Genomic DNA, 17154 nt, shown 5'->3' on the forward strand with positions numbered 1-17154 from the left:
CTGCATCATGATTTTTATTTATTCATTACAGAGCAGTTACGACCAAGAGCCATCTGTTTACATAGTGGTTCATAAAAATCAGAACATAAAAAAGTCAAATTCATTGGAGTTTTACAAAAAATAGCCAGGTTAAAAATCCTCATCTCTCCTTCATCAGTGCACAATGATTCCCTATTTTAAAAGACCACACCTCAGTCATATTGGAGAATATTACTAAAAATTATTATTACTCTTGAAACTATCCTTCATATAGTATTTGTGCAATTCTCATGCTGTTTCTCACATTATTAGAATTAAAAATAAAATCTCTCTTATTTAGCAATGTAACAATTAATTTATGCATTCCCTTTGTAATATCCATAAGGCACTGGAACCTCCCTCTATGTCCCAACATAATAGCAAGATAATACAACATAGTCTAAAGCAGTAATTCTCAAAAGTACTTACTGCAAATTGCCCTTAATAATCCATGTATTATTCATTCATTCGTTTTTCAAAATGAAACCGAAAAATAAGAAACAAAAAAAAAAAAACAGTTTTCTTCCTTAATTGTCTCCAAAACCAAAATGAAAAAACAATTTGTTTTTTCAGTTTTCGATTTTGTGTTTAAATGAATAATGGAAAAAATGGATAACGGCTGTTTCCCGTTTACGTGACTTAAACTGCGATGTCGGACTGAACCAAGCACCAGGACTAAACCAGGTTTAAACCAGGTCTAAACCAGAACTGAACCAAAACTGAAAACTTAAAAAAAAAAATTTCATTTCGGTTTTGAAGACAAATAACGAAGAAAACTGTTGTTTTTTCATTTACTTATTTTTGGTTTTATTTTGGAAAACAAATGAACAAATGATACTCAAATTCTTAATGTACCACTTTTACAGATCTGAGCCTGTCTTTAAAGTATGATGTTGCTGTGTAAAGTTCGAATCATTAAAATTTTTTTCATTTAATCAGATATTATTAGAAATTTTCGGACAAAAAGTTAATTAAAATAAAGCCTTTTAAACTAAGTGAGTGATAGTTTTTCTTTTTCTCTCAATTAACAGTACCCTTTTTCATGAGCACCCTTAATTATGGATACCAGCAGCTTCCTGTCTCTGCTGTTTTGGAACTGTAAAACTTCCTTGATAAAAGTCTATGTTGTCCAATAGCACAGATCTCATTTACATTTTTATATAAATTTTCAGATTTTAATAGATTTCTTTAATCATGATTATCCCACCCCACAACAGCCATCCATTTTCTTCCACTTATCTTGGCCAGGTCATGAGGACAGCAGTCTAAGCAGACACTCCCAGACTTCCCTCACCCCAGACACTTCTTTCAGCTCCTCTAGTAGGACCCCACGGCGTTCCCAGGCCAGCCGAAAAATATATCCCCTCCAGCATGTCCATGGTCTTCCCAAAGGCCTCCTCCCATAGTTCTCTGCCCTATCCCACCACATTCAAGGTAATACATTTTGTACCATAGTTTAAGAATCACTGCTCTACGGAAACCAAACTTTTTTTTTTAGAATGTATTTTAAACACCTTTTTATTAAGACATTGTGTTCAGAAGGTCCCATTGTAATTACAGATCCACCTGCATATTTCCCTTTGCTCTAAGTACCTTTGGTGATTGGTCTTTTTGTGATTTCTGTGCTACCTTTTGTTGGATGAGCGAACCTGGTGTCTCATCCAGCCTGTTGGAGCTAAAATAAGACAACAACATAACAGAACATTTATTAGTGACTTTAAGCAAGATTTTAGGTCTATTTTAGCTTTGTTTGAAAACTCACATCGAGGCTCCGCAGCTTGTCTTGAGTTGCTGGCGCTGCTGCCGAAGGAGGACTGAAAGTTGTGGATGGTTTCTTGGAGGATCTGTCTTTCTCTGCCCTAAAACACCAGATATATTCAGGTTTAAAGTAATTAGTAAAATATTCACAAATGGAGAAGATGGCAGACAGGAGTTCTACAGTAAAACCAAAGAGGAGGAGGGGTACAAATATAGTAAAAAGACAACTGTTGGGTGCTGAATTTAAAGGTGAACATTTCTCATAGAGGGTGTCCACCTGCTTAAATCCATAGAGATTGCCTTTCCTGGAATGTTCCACACCATGGCATTAGACTTGTCTCTCTACATGGAAACAAGCAGGTGACACCATAAGACAAAGATATGGGCCAAATATACAAACCTGCACATTCCAAGGCATTATACAGCAATAAAAAACACATGTAATTATAAAAAAAGAGGCTATACAGTATATGTATTACACTTTACATGTTAAATGTGAAGTCTATCACTAACTTCACACAGCTACTGGAAAGTGTAGTAACTGTATAAAGAGCCAGGTATCTGTATGTACCTTCCCTGCGTTGAGCTCTGATATTGCAGCTAAAATTTGCTGCCGAGGCCCATCTGTTTTAATGCCCAGCTCCTTCAGATCTCCATCAGTCAGAGTCAGGAATGCCTCCATGTCCACCTAAACACACCAGAGGGATTAAACAAAACAAATCACTATTTTAATCTTAATGTAAAATAATACACTACCTCTTGTTCTTCAAATATAGGCTGGTACTTCTCCAGTGACAACTTCTTTAGGATACTCGACAGCTCATCTGAAAAAGGAAAAAACTTTACAGTCACAATGTTTAACATACAGAATCAGATCTGTGAAGAGGTAAGCCTGCTTAATGTAAAAAATACATATTTTTAGGGTGTTTTTGAGCTATATAAAAATGTAATTGAATAAAAATATGATATATAAGTACATATACTGCGAAAAAACATCTATGGTAGCACAGACCCCAGTGAAAAAGTTACCTAGTACACCAATGACACCTTAAGTATATCTTGTAATTTCTGGTAATTTCCTTGTGGAAATTAGTGATCCATGTAAAATGTAAATTATTTAGAATAACCAAGTGTATAGTCTTACCTTCATCAGTGATAGTGCCACTGCTAGAGCCCCCGCTGCTCTTAGAGCGTGGGTGGGAGGAGGCAGAGGACAGAGAGTCTCCAGGTCCAGTCGGAGGCTTCGGTGTGGGGGACGGAGATGGGGTGAGGGTGGGGGACGTGCTCTTGGAGGTGGAGGAGTTCCCAGACTGAGGCCTCTTCTTTAAATCTATTTTCTAACAAGGTTAAAACAAGATCAACAAAACAAGGAGTACAACTTTTTAATGGGTTTAATTTTAAACAAACATCAAATTTGCAATCAGTCAATAGTTATTTTGCTTATTGGTCCTGCAAGTATGAAGAGCTAAAATTAAGTTTTATTTAGGAAACCTTGCAGACTATTTCAATTTAAGAGCTCCCCATAGTCTGAAAATGAGATAAACAAAAAACTAGAAACTGAAAACTTTGGGCACTTTTGCACATAAACATATCGTCACTATTTTTAACCAGCTGTTTCTTTGTTTTGAGGTAATGGAAGGACATATTTACTTCATAATTTGTACTAAATAAAATGATTCAAATATGGATCACTTGTGCCACCATAGTTTCAGTATAGACCTGTGGGAGACACTGGAGACACAGTAACAAGATGACATACCCTCCTGGAGTGTGTGTCAGCGGTGACCATGTTGGGGTGGGCATGGATATCGGGCAGGTTGATGTTGGGGAGAGGAGCGGCGGAGGCTGTTATCTGGACCTGGTTCTGGTGTTTGTCTGGACTTTGAGGTTTCACTTCAATTAAACCGGCTGCTCTCTTCCTTTGGGCCGCAATTTGAGAGAGAACACTGTCTGCACTGCCCCCTGGTGGAAAAAAGGCAGGAGACGTAATTGAGAAGTGCTCCTTCCACGTTTTAATGTCTGTTCACCTTTACCAGTGTTAAAGCTGGGAAACCTGATTTTCACACCATGGAAGAAGGAATTTTCCTTTAAATTAGTCTGGCAATGACTTACAGACTTAAAAACTGCACAGGGCAGTTTCTGGAAATCTCAAATGTTTGTTCTGGCCTCTAAGCCTCCCTAAACACAATTTCAAAGGATTTTTTTCCAGAGAATTACTGAAACTGGCATAATTGATGCAAAATACAACTCCAGGTATGTTTTTCATGAAAGAGCAATATTCTAACACGGTTAAAATCTCAAAAATGTCTCATAATGTGTTCAGTAATGCATAATAGATAATGTGTTGAAAGGAAGACAGAAGGCAGTGATAAAGAAAGCAGAGCTGAGAGGAATTTTTGGGGAGTAACCGGGATGCACAGATTTGAACAGCTCATGTTGTATGTTTAGAAGATAAATTTATAGAAACAAGTTCATAATGTACAGAGGAGCCGTTCATGTACTGAATGCAGTGTCAGCTAAATTATGTTTGAGTCAAAACACATGGGTTAGAGCTATGCGGGAGTATCCAATAATATAAATATAACTGCTACAACCCGTGTATTTTGTTTAGCACAGAGTAATGGAGGACATAAAAAATAAATGGCACAATATTGTGAATTCAATCTCAGGCACTAATCAGTACTGAAACTAGATACTCATTTGAAGTATTGATACTGACATACTAAATATATCAGACAAAATCTGATCTTTTCTTGATCTATATCAGAACTAGCAAAGGATCATATGGTAATATTAAACTATCATCATTTTGTCTTGAAGATTGTATTTGTATTTTATACATTGTATTGTCTAAATAAAACTGGGTTTTGCAGTATTGAGAACTGTATTAAAGGTGCAATATTTTTTCTTTGGTTGGAGGTCCATCACCTGCTTGTTTCTATGGATATCTATGGATTGCACTGACTGGAATGTTCCACTGTATGAGATTAAACAGATCTACCTTACATTAACAAATTACAGGTGTTTCTTTTAGCTCTAAAATACCTAGAAAAACAAGCATTCTGACTGTGAGCGGGGTTGCCTCTCCATAGATATGGCCTGTCACTGGTCTGGTTTGGTCTCCATAAAGATAGAAATGTTTAATGCCATACTGTGAAACATTCCAGAAGAAGCAATAACATCTCCATTTGACGGACCCTCCACCAGGAAAGTTACACAATGCACCTGTAAGTACTGAACCTGAGCCTTGGTATCAAAATGAAGTATCATGACAACAGTAAATATAACAGGAGCAGCCCCTACATAAAACTGATTATATAGTTCTTATTGTATTACCTGATCTGTTGTGTGAGTCCCGGTTGAGTCCTGCGACGCCGTTGGAGCCTCCAGACGAATGGGGCGAGTGGTAGTGCCCGGAGTTTGATGGAGACGTGGAGGAGGGCCCTTTGTTTATGTTTGGGAACTTTATGGAGCGGTTCACAACACGACTGATGGAGGTCTGTGGATTAGAGTTATGACATAAAAATACAGGTTATGACATGTGTTTTATACTGTTAATGCTTATAACGGTTTTGAAATATATCTCTGTTAAGTACAAGTCAATTAAAAGCATTTGGAACTTTATGGAGCGGTTCACAACACGATTCTTTCATACTATAAATTTGAGTAGATGTTTTGAAAATAGTGTACAGTGAACTAGTTGTATCATAAATAAATAAACTTGAAGTAATGATGATGCTAAAATATAGTATAAATGCATTTTGTTTCACATGTTGTTTTTTTATCTTATGAAAAGGTCATTTGTTTTTTATAAATGTGTATTATTTTACTAATTTATACTGTAAGTTTTGCCTGTCTGAAAAAAAAAGAAAAAGAAAAAATCTATGTTATGTCTAAACTATTATCAATCCAGTATTTTTACCACATAGTTGATTACTTGTCTTCGGTCATTAGACATAGTCAAAAACTAAACAAAAAAGTACAAATTCATAAAAATGTTGGCTAATTAAAAGTATAACTGCAGTTTTGCCTGTCTAATAAATAAAAAAAAGGTTCCTAAACAGTTATTTATCTAAATTATTATCATATAGTTAACAGATTTTTTGGTCATTAGACATAGTCAAAAAGGAAACAAACAAAGCTACTGAATTTCTGGTGGAGGGTCAGTTGAGATTTTATTGCTTTGTCTGGAATGTTTCACAGTATGGTATTAAACATTTCTATCATCATGGAAACCAAACCAGACCCAGTTACAGGTCAGATATGTGGAGAGACAATCCCACTCAGTCACAATGCCTGTTTTTCTAGGTAGTTTTGAGCTGTAAAACCACCTGTAACTTAATAAATGTAAAGTAGAGCTGTTTAATGTCATACTATGGAACATTCCAGGCACATTCCGATGAACCTCCAACCGAAGTGCACCTTTAAAATGTTGGCTAATTATGAGCATAACTGCAGATTCACTCACAATATCTGAGTTTCCGCTGCTGTTGAGTTTCCTCTGGGGGGGCATTGGTAGGCGGGGGGCTTCAGTTTTGCCCTCCCGGAGCAGTCTGGACCGGTCTGAGTTCCAGGCCTCGAAGTTTGACGGGGGCAGAAACGGAGGGATAACGGCTTTCAGTTTGTCGTTAGGGAGACGAGTCAGAGGAGCACCACTTCTCAGCTTGAGAAAAATATAAAAACGATGTTAAAATAAAATGGATCATACAGAGAAAAACAGAATATAACAATAATGATAATAGTTACAAAATTCTATAATTAATCCCACATTTAGCCGGTACAAATGAGAAAGAATGGACAATGTATTTTATAAATAAACTTTTGAAAAATAATGTTTGAGTACCTAACTACTGACAATAAATATGCACCTCAGATTTATCCTACAATGGAGTTTGTTTAATATTTTAAAATGTTTAACTGAAATAAAATCCATTATTGTCAAATATGTTCCACTCATATCAGGTTTGCAATCCATGTTAAAACTGCACTGTAAAGCAATACTGTTGAACATTGCAGACAAAGCAATAACATTTCCATAGGCACAAGTTACAAGTCAATTCTTTAAAGTAAAGATGGCTTTAAGTTTTAGTATTATTGAACAAAAGAAGTCATACCATCGTAGTTATTAAGGGGTCCTCTTTTTCTCTGCCTAGTCCTGGAAAAAACACAAATAATGAAAGAAAAGCAAATGAAAATACAACATTTTTACACACAAAACAATACTAATCCTTACCAGTGTCTTTAGTTTTCACAGCCCAGCTCGAGTTGGTGTCAGTTCCCCCAATAGCTGGGCTTGGTGCTACAGTGCCATTAGCGTCTGCTGTGGGATTATTATTATTATTGGCTCTCATCGTTGAATCCAGCGAGTGTATGACATCATCGGGAAATGGAGCGAGCCGATTGGTCGAGAGGCCGTGTCTCAGTGTGTGAGTCAACTTCAGCCTACGGAAGCGATTAGACATCCTACTCCACCAGGACTGTTGGCAAAAAAGGCAAATAAAAATGAGTTATGCAAAAGGTATTCACCATCAAATACCTTCAAATCAGTTTTAAGCACTAGTTTTTGTATACATTTTTAGATGATGGTTCTCACTGTTTTTATGACCGAAAGGTTTTCATCTTGCACTCTTCTCTCTCATTTAATGTCTCTTTTAATTTTGTGATGATTATTTATGTGTTTGTTTGTATTGAGATTTTAATGTATTTCTTATTCTGTAAAGCACTTTGAATTACAAATTGTGCTATACAAATAAACTTGCCTTGCCTTGCCTTTTTACTTTACTTTCTGTTTTGATCTGTTCATTTTAGATGAATTTAAAAATGTAATATATATTTGAGTTATAAAAAAAAGCAGCAGTATTTCATATATTATAAGTGAGGACCATTCAATAGGCAATTCGGCTCACAAGAATAGATGCCAGTATATTCTTTGTGGCAGTCCCAAGCTCTGATAAATAGATATGGAAAGGGCATACACTGCAATATTGGCTTAACTCAAACTGTTCTGTATTAACTTTATTACTTCATGTATAGTATTAAATAACTTTTTCCATTACAGTTCACTCTTAGGTTAAAGCAAAAAGTCAGTTTAACATACTGTCTAGGGGTGTTGTGGTTAAATCACAGCAAAGTATTGTGATTTCAGTTCCAAATGTTTCTCTTCACTCTCTTCCTCATTCACACTTGTGATCTAAGGCCTAAAAAACTGTTGAAATCTAAATGAATTTACCTTAAGTCCTCCTTTGTCGTCAGGAGGCAGTGGGACGTGATTGAGAGACTGTCTGCTTTTGGAGCGAGCCATCAGACCTCTCCCTCTGTGTTTACTTTTGTCTTTGTCCACCTGCATACAGACTGACGCTAATAGACGGACCAACTCAGTGTCTGAAAAAAACAAAAATATTCATAGCTTTAGTTCACGGGGCCTCACCATTAACAAAGTAAACGACGAGGGCTATTGTTCTTCGCTGGTTTTGTCTTCTCTATTTTTTTTTTTCCTTGCAAATGATGACGATTTTTAGGGCCTAAAAATCGGTTCGGTGAAAAATTGGATAAAACGGGCATCACGACAAAGCCCAAAGTGACCCGAATCAACAGCGACGCCTAGAAATGGACCTCTACGGGAGTAGGGAGAAGCAAAGCTTGGTGTAGAAAAACGAAATTCAGAACAGTTATAGAGAACAATAAGACAAGCCAAAAGTTGAATTGGCGCATGGCTCTGTGATGAACAGAAAGTCGACCATATTGGATCAAAGATTCGCCACCACTTTGACTGCATATTTGTAAAACGTTTAGTCCCCGGTTTTTGGTCCAAATAAGCTCCCATTTGGCATGTCACATATAGAGACATGGGTTCACAAAAATTATAATTTTTGGGGATATTTCTTACAGTTTGCCCATAGCATGCCAGTGAAAAACACCTTCAATTCCTGTTTCTTTGATGACTTCTCACAGCCACAGGTATTGGTCTAGGGAGCTGTAATTTCCTAGCCTGATTTATCAGCCAATTTCACTTCGTGGAAACTGACTGACCTCGCAGCATTAGGATTTGTTCGCTCAACAGTAGGCAGGTACTATTTTTATTTAACCAATCACTGCTATTTAGTCGTGAAGTATGTAATGCACCACTAAGGGGCTAACTGGTATATGAAGCTTTTCCCAAGTCCCGTTGGAAGAAGGGCAATAATTCTTTCCCCTTAATAAAATTCACCAAACATTGTCTTTGTTCCGGCTTTAAATGCTCGATCTTAGGAATTGTTGCCAACACAGAATGTATGGCTCTTTGCTGATTGGCTGATGCCCAAACTCTCACTTCGGGGTTTTTTGCAAACCGTTTAGTGTATTCCGATTCCTGACCTAGTCGCTGGAGAGAAATTAAATTGAGTGGAGGCATTAGGTGGCGCCAGCCTGGCTAATAATTTCCAGCTTTTCTCCAAATTTTCTTTACAAAATGCCTCCTGACTGATGTAAAAGTAGATTTGACTTTAGGTTTTAGTTGTGTCTTTAGCTTTTAGTTGTAAATATTATGTTTTTGTACTGACATACTGTTACCTGGATCATTGAGGAGCATGACCAAATCAAAGGCAGTGTATCCATTCTTGGCGCGAAGGTTCACATCTGCACCTTGACTCAACAGGTACTTGACAATGTCTTTATTACTACAAAACAAAGAAATCCACTTAAATAAAGCTACCATTGTATTCATTTCACCTAACTCTAAACCTGAAATCTGACACCCACCCGTGATATGTGGCTTGCATTAAGGCGGTCCACCCATGTACGCCATCCTGTTTGTCGATATCTGCTTTCTTCTCCACCATCAGCTGCACCACCTCCAACTGTCCGCTCACCGCCGCGATCATGAGAGGTGACGCTCCCTCCTGATTGGACGAATTCACCTGGGCGGGATCCTCCTCCAGGATTTCTTTGACAAGCTGAGAATTACCTGTAATCAGAATTGAATGTGAACATTTTACTTTAAAGGTGCACTGTGTAACTTTCTGGTGCAGTGGCCTGTCTGCCTCCTGATTGCCTCCATGGAGATGCTAAATGCCTTTATCTGTCAGGTCAGATCTATGGATGAGGCGAGTACACTTACAGTAAGAATATATATTTTTCAAGGTATTTTAGAGCAATATAATTACCAATAATGAAATGTTACATAGTTACATATAATGCCATACTCTATAACATTCCAAGCAAAAGTCTAACATCCCCATGGAAACAAGAAGGTCTCCACCAGAAAAGTTACATAGAGCATCTTTAAAGTAGTCATTGTGGTTTAATTGGCTTTAAAACATGCTTTTAGTCAACCTAGGCATTTGTATTTCAAGTTTTCGGACATAAAATTATGTCTAATTTTGGAAAACACCCTTACACAACTTCCACTTCCATCACTACTACTGTGACTAGTTGAATGAAAAATGAACTGATTAAAAACCAAGAGATTAGGCAATGTGATTTCTATGCTAAGAGCCGTGTTATTGTTGTTCAAGATTCAAGATTCAGTTTTATCCACACATATACCACAAATAAAATACTGTTTCACAAAACCCCTTAAAGTCAGTCTACACGTCAATAGCAACATGAGACAGCTGGATTCTACAGTTACGTAATTATCTGGGGAAACAAAGCAATTTCAGACCATTCAGAGAAGACGACTCTGTAAACACCATTAATGAAACAAGTGTGAATGAAGCAAAACCCAACTCTAGGGTTTTTTGATGAAGGATAATGTTATACATGTTTAAAAGTTTTTTAAAAAGTCAGTTTTGAATTATACGTGCCCATATATTTCTCACAGGATCAAAGAATGAAATAATGTACGTGATGAGACAGTTTTATCTTTCAACATTTTGTAATCTGAATCAGTGGTTCTAACAAAGTATCACAAAAGAAATTATTTGGCTTTCTGAGTACCACCAGATCCAAACCATGTCTATAACAGGACTATTCCAAATCTAATCTCAGGCTAAACCAGGTCAAGTGGACTAAATACCTCCTACTGTATTTTTAAACAAGAAATTACCAAAAATAAGTGAATAAAATAGAGCCCACGTTAGGCATACCCATATAATAAATGAAGGCGCTTGCATACCACCAGCTATACACGCACCATACTTTGAGAAATAATGATGAAAATTAAACTTATCTGCTTACCCAACTTGAGAGCACTGAACACGTCTGGTCTTCGTCTTTCATCGTCTGTGAAGCAAGAGAGAGAAATAGAGAAGGAGAGAAGTGATAGAATAATAAAAACTTAACTTTGCCAAATACCGCAGAATAACACAGTGGGGGGCTGTGTACACCAAAGAATTTAACATTTACCAAGCACAAAAAAATAAAGGCTTTCCAAACTAACATTTAGCTGTAACTGTGAATTTGACCTTAAATAAAGTAAATTATATTCAACTCAAATAAAAAAAACAAAACTATTTTCTAACATGAATATTTATTGGTATCTTTTAGCAAAAGATTTTGTTACATTACAATTTTGTTGCGTAATTAATGGAAGGAAACTTGTTTATGCGATACACTTGACATATTCACTGTTATGATGATTAAAATGATGCATTGTGTAACTTTTCTGGTGGAGGGTCCGTCAAATGCTTTTCTTCATGGAGATGTTATTGCTTTGTCTGGAATGTTTCACAGTATGATATTAAACCGTTCTATCTTCATGGAGACCAAACCAGACCAAGTTACAGGTCAGATCTGTGAAGAGGCAACTCCACTCACAGTCAGAATGCTTGTTTATCTTGGAATTTTTGGGGTATAAAACCACTTGTAATTGAATAAATGTCAGGTAGATCTGTTTAATGTCATACTGTGGAACATTCCAGGCAGAGCAATAACATATCCATAGAAACAAGAAGGTGACAGACCCCGAACCAAAAAGTTACACAGTCCACATTTAAGCTTTTTTCATATTTTCAAAGTATTAATTTAACATCTCCTTGGAGCTACAGTTACGTGAATATGAACCAATCAATGTAACTTTATTTATCCTAGGGGTCAACTGCAGTATATACAGAATAGGGCTCAATTACAGTATGTAGAATATAGAGGTCAGTTACTGTATATTCAGTATACATAACACAGCTCCCACCTGTCTGCGGTCTCACGGTGGTGATGGGGTCCAGGTAAGCCTTGATGTCTCTCTGTTTGAGCTGCATGGATAGTTCAAACGCAGTTTTCGAGAGGACATTGACTCTGTCTGGGTCAGCTCCCCTCTCCACCAACTGCTGAGCCACTGCCACCTGCAGAGTATACACCACAATGTTTTTCACTTTTTTACTTACTAGTTTTTACTTTTATGACACTGCTCTGCTCAGTTTAAACATATCCAATTATTGCTGGGTACATGATGATAAGGTAAAGTGTATTATTTATGAAGATTTTGATATAAGGGTGGATAACTGTAACAAAATAAAGGAACTATTTAGTCATATAATTTCAACTTCCTGTTATATTCGGCATTTTGAGGATTTTTACCCACTCAAAAGATATTGTCTGGTGAATGGCACTGCTTATCAAACTTGCATACAAATGTTTACTGTTTTTTGTTTTATTTCCGACTATAGTTGTTGTATTTTGTGAACATTTATGTAAAAACATGCAGCATACATTTCACTACTCAAACAACTTAACTTTTAATCAGTATACTAACTATTATTATTATTATTTGGATCAATCATAGACTGTATATATACAAGTCTATAGGATGAATCTATATTATATTATTTGACCAAGAAAAAACAATTCCAATGTACAGACTCCTAACTACACCCTACCTTCCCACTGAGGGTTGCGATCATGAGGGGGCCCCAACCGGTGGTCTTCTGGGAGAAGCTGACGTCGGACCCCCACTCGAGCAGCAGACGGACAGCTGCTTCATGTCCGTGCTGAGACGCCACCATCAGAGGAGTGATGTCCATGAACTCTCTGACTCCACCACAGCCTTCAATACCTCCAAACCCAGTGCCACTGAAGAGAAATTAAGAGAAAAAACACAAGAGACCAGGACTGCTATTACTACTGGTGTTAGGTTTAGGCTTGATATGAAATTCCTTTAATGTTACCTACATTTATTATGTGGTCTTTATCTAGTTCTGGTAAAGCTCAGAACCATTCTAAAACTCTTCAAGAAAAACCCAACTTTCTCCTATTTTATGTTTACTTTGTACTGAAACCTGCTCAAATGCGTATCTACTTTTCACTTACTACTGCTTGTTTTATCTACATAAACATTTGTATAAGATATCATCAATAGATCAGTTATTGTGATATTTAATATAAAAAAGTCTGTAGAAAATTAATTTTGAGCCCTGGCCGAACCTGTTGTTGTTGTTGCCATTGGAGACCACATCAGAAGCCACAGCGAGGTGGTCATAGTCGTCGACATAAGCCCCACTCTCCAGGAGCAGTTTGACCACATGAGTGTGTCCCCCGCGGGCCGCCATCGCCAGGACACTGGCCCCAAGACGGTTACGCCCATTTATCTCTGCTCCATTTTCCAAAAGCATATGAGCAACGGACAAGTGACCAAACCTGAGAGAGAGGGACAGAATTATGGATATTACATAGCCCTAAGATATAAATTTGTAAATAGATGAGTTAAATGTGCGCTTTGTAACTTTTCTGGTGGGGGATCTGCCATCTGCTTGTCTTCATGGAAATGTTATTGCTTTGTCTCGAATGTTCCACAGTATAGCATTCAACTCACCTCTCTTGTAATCATTGATACTGTACTTTGAACAACCAAGGAAAAGCAATCACATCTCCATGGAGACACATTTAACAGTATATTTATTGAGATATTGTCATATTGCAGTGTAATACAATTTCAAAATAAATACTTTTTTATTATTTAATTTTAATATGTATAATCATGTAGTATGTTGGATCAATGTCCTTGCAAGACAGGGCATTATTGTTTGACCATTGACACACAGACATTTTCAGTAAGATTGATTACAAATATCAGATGGGATTTTATTCTGAATTTGTGAAGTTTCTTAGTGTTTTAATACATTGAGGCTCATTATTGCCTCGTCTATCATTTGCAAACTACAATCCACTTCAATCCCTTGTTTACCAGTGACATTACACCAAGCCCTCACCTGGCCGCCTGCATGAGAGGGGTCCATCCATAGTTATTGCGGCTGTCCACGGAGGCTCCTTTTCTCAAGAGGAACCGGACCAGGTTCTCGTGTCCGCTGGCGGAGGCGAACTGCAGGCCGGTGTTCCCCTCCTCATCCGTGCAGTCCACCGGCACCAAAGAGCACAATATGTCGGACTCTTTCGGGGCTCCGGGCTCCAAAATACTCCGAGCTGTCTCATAATCCCCCTCGTCACAAGCACGGAAAAGTAAAAGGGAATTCGCACAAACTCCGAAATTCATGTCCTCATTTGGATTTCTGGACCATCTCTCAGGAACATAAGATGCACCAACTTTTCTTTCTGTCCGTGTCCTCGCGTTTGGAAATCATGACGCACCGTAAAATGCTTAGATTTTAAGTTAATGAGTTCGTTTTCTGTCATTAATACTAAAGAGAGGTTAAAGTTATTTCAAATCTCACTTTTAGACGCTAAAGTTTGAACATAACTCCACGGGACAGTACAGCTGCGCCCCGGTCCCGTTACTTGTTTTGGAATCTGAACAACTGGATGATCCACTTCCGGTCAAATCTTTCACAATAAAAGTACATTTGTTTGGATGTACAGCACAGTGTTGAGGATGAAGAATCAGAAACGACACCATTTTCTGTAACGTTTGTCCAGAAAATTATAGATTTAAGAGTATTTTTGAGTGAATATGAGACGTGTCAAAAAAGCAGCCAGCCACGGTGTTTGAAGTCTTCAGTCAATAAAACAAAAAAAAAAAACACACAAAAACAAAACAGCATAATATTAAATGTTTTTGGGCTCTATAGCAATCTTAAACTATACAAAATAGATATCTAAAGCGTTAAAATAATAAATAATAAATAATAATGATTTCTCAGATAGAGTCTATCTCCCTATGTACAAATCTCACAATAATGTATGCTTATAATGGTTCAAACTGTAATCACATCACATTTTCGCTTTCTGTTTTTATTTGTGCGTCCTATTTAATTACTTCGATCGGTTTGCTCTTGCGACGATCAATCATGAAATCAATGCTTTATTAGCCCCATCAAGTGGAATAAACATGAAACTAGACTACTATTAATGGCCACCAGAGGTCCCTGTCGGATTTTGAGTACATCTAGAGCCGTAAAAGATGACACATCCCTAAAGTTCCCGGATGTGTGGTACAAATTGAGCACACGCGCGTTCTTCCGTCCCTTTCCTGAAGCTAACCCACGTTGGTGGCGCCTGTTCCTGGCTCACCGCTGTTCGCTTGATTTATCTCCGAATAAGTCGGTCAGGAAGTATCGCAATGGTATGTTTCATGGAAATAAAGCGTCGTTCTTGAGTGCTGGGATGATTATTTTAGACAATGAACATGGAGATCATATATAAACTAGATAAATGCAACCCCAAACCGGCTAGCTAAGCGTAACCTAGCCATAGCCTGTCTTACTTGCTATGGCTTACTCCCAAAGCTTCTGTTACACCAACTATATTACCTAACTTTAATGAGTATGTGTTTACATTTTAAAGGCTTAATGTTAAATTTGCTTCATTAGTAACGTGAATGCATAAATCCCAAAGTTCCAAACTGTCCAATGACGTGTGATCATTACAAGTGTCCGGTGTGGTTCAGCTCAAGACTTAATGCTGTTATAATAATGTTATAGCCAATAATAATTTTCAGTAATGTTTGTCTTTCTGTCATAACTATTCGATTGCGTTTCTCTTGCTTTCACCGTATTCTTACATACACTGTTTTTGTTTCAGGCTTTCAAAGACTCTGGCAAAGCACCTGTGGAGGCTGAGGTCGCCATCCACCGCATCCGTATCACCTTGACCAGCCGTAACGTCAAGTCTCTGGAGAAGGGTATGCTGCTGTATTAATTTGATAAAATTGGACTTCTTGTGAGCTATGAGGATAAAATATTTATACAGAATTATTGTGTTGACTTGTATACGCTATTCTGAGCCACCATAATTATTTCATGGGTATTGGGCTAGTATTAGTGATGTGATTCATTTTTCCTTTCATTTTTTTTCTATTTAGTCTGTGCTGACCTGATCCGTGGAGCTAAGGAGAAGAACCTGAAAGTGAAGGGACCAGTCCGTATGCCAACTAAGGTATGTTATTTTTTTCTAAGATTAATTAAAGGTAAATTAAATTTGTAATTCTGTCCTGATATCAGACTTTGAAGTGTGATTTTAATTGCTGCATATCACAAAGAATTATCTTGATATTGACTCTAAAAGTAGATATTTCCACTAAAACATCAAAATGCATAAATCTGAATGTATAACGAAATTCCCCACTACTGTAAATAAGTTGTACACACACACACATGCTGTGCACTAAATATACTGCTCCAGTTATATTCCAGTGAACCATGAGTTTGTTCATTTAATTTCTGTCTTTGAACATGTATTAAAGTGCTGTTTCTGCTCTGTAGCAATTTTATACATACTATTTGACTACTATTCCCTAGTTTAAACAAATTTTTGGTGTAGATTACAATTTGGCATCAATTTGCTGAAAACCTATACTAGTGTTACATGCATGACATAAGTTGTGAATTTACCATTGAGGATTTAGTTACTCTGAAGTCAAAATTAATATAACAATATTTTTTCTCTAGACCCTGCGCATCACCACCAGGAAGACTCCTTGCGGTGAGGGATCCAAAACTTGGGACCGTTTCCAGATGAGGATCCACAAGCGCCTCATTGATCTGCACAGTCCATCTGAGATCGTAAAGCAGATCACCTCCATCAGCATCGAGCCTGGTGTAGAGGTCGAAGTCACCATTGCCGACGCATAAACAATGCTATGTTTTCAATAAAAGAAACAGAAAATTGATTTGTTTTGGAATAATTCTTTTATTTAAATATGCATGCTTTAGTCTGTAGAAATGGGATGCACATAAATCCCATTTTTCCCAAAATATTTAAATGAAAATAGGTTCTTGCAACTTGCCAAGCTGGATTTTTATTAGAGGGGTAAATGGATCTGATGCTCAAAAAATGTAATTCACATTTTGTTCATCAGCAAATCCTCCAAGCTGTGAAATTTTAAACTGTTGTACCATTAATTAAATTAAATGGGTAGTTATGTTTAAAGTGTCAAGATTATCAGTAATTGATAGTAACAAGTATGAGTGTTACAGCAACACTTGAAAATGTACTTTTTTACAAAAAGCAAAAGTTGGCAGTTTAACAGAACATTGACTTGTTCAGTTTGTGTGATTAGTTTGAGGTTTTTACTCT

The 17154-nt window shown here is 37.2% G+C and overlaps 2 protein-coding genes and 1 non-coding gene across 3 annotated transcripts; 2 read left to right on the forward strand and 1 right to left on the reverse strand.

Moving 5' to 3' along the window:
* Positions 1-14443, reverse strand: LOC110165433 (ankyrin repeat and SAM domain-containing protein 6). Its single transcript, XM_055151154.1, has 18 exons — positions 13896-14443; positions 13111-13323; positions 12567-12759; positions 11882-12032; positions 10933-10977; positions 9514-9718; positions 9325-9431; positions 8006-8157; positions 7010-7253; positions 6891-6931; positions 6245-6439; positions 5113-5275; positions 3536-3738; positions 2921-3113; positions 2533-2600; positions 2348-2464; positions 1781-1877; positions 1-1693 (listed from the first exon to the last, which is right to left on the reverse strand). Exons 1-18 carry the CDS (start codon positions 14174-14176, stop codon positions 1644-1646), a joined length of 2718 nt encoding a protein of 905 aa, XP_055007129.1. The 5' UTR covers positions 14177-14443; the 3' UTR covers positions 1-1643.
* Positions 14444-15046: 603 nt separating this feature from the next.
* Positions 15047-16747, forward strand: rps20 (ribosomal protein S20). Its single transcript, XM_020930598.2, has 4 exons — positions 15047-15202; positions 15661-15760; positions 15941-16014; positions 16527-16747. Exons 1-4 carry the CDS (start codon positions 15200-15202, stop codon positions 16707-16709), a joined length of 360 nt encoding a protein of 119 aa, XP_020786257.1. The 5' UTR covers positions 15047-15199; the 3' UTR covers positions 16710-16747.
* Positions 15800-15868, forward strand: LOC129408208 (small nucleolar RNA U54). The gene has a single exon (XR_008631865.1). It is a non-coding gene; the product is annotated as a small nucleolar RNA U54 (small nucleolar RNA).
* Positions 16748-17154: the final 407 nt, after the last annotated feature.

Source organism: Boleophthalmus pectinirostris, unplaced genomic scaffold, assembly GCF_026225935.1.
Source record: "Boleophthalmus pectinirostris isolate CB_2022bp ecotype Guang Dong unplaced genomic scaffold, ASM2622593v1 HiC_scaffold_15, whole genome shotgun sequence".
NCBI lineage: Eukaryota > Metazoa > Chordata > Actinopteri > Gobiiformes > Gobiidae > Boleophthalmus > Boleophthalmus pectinirostris.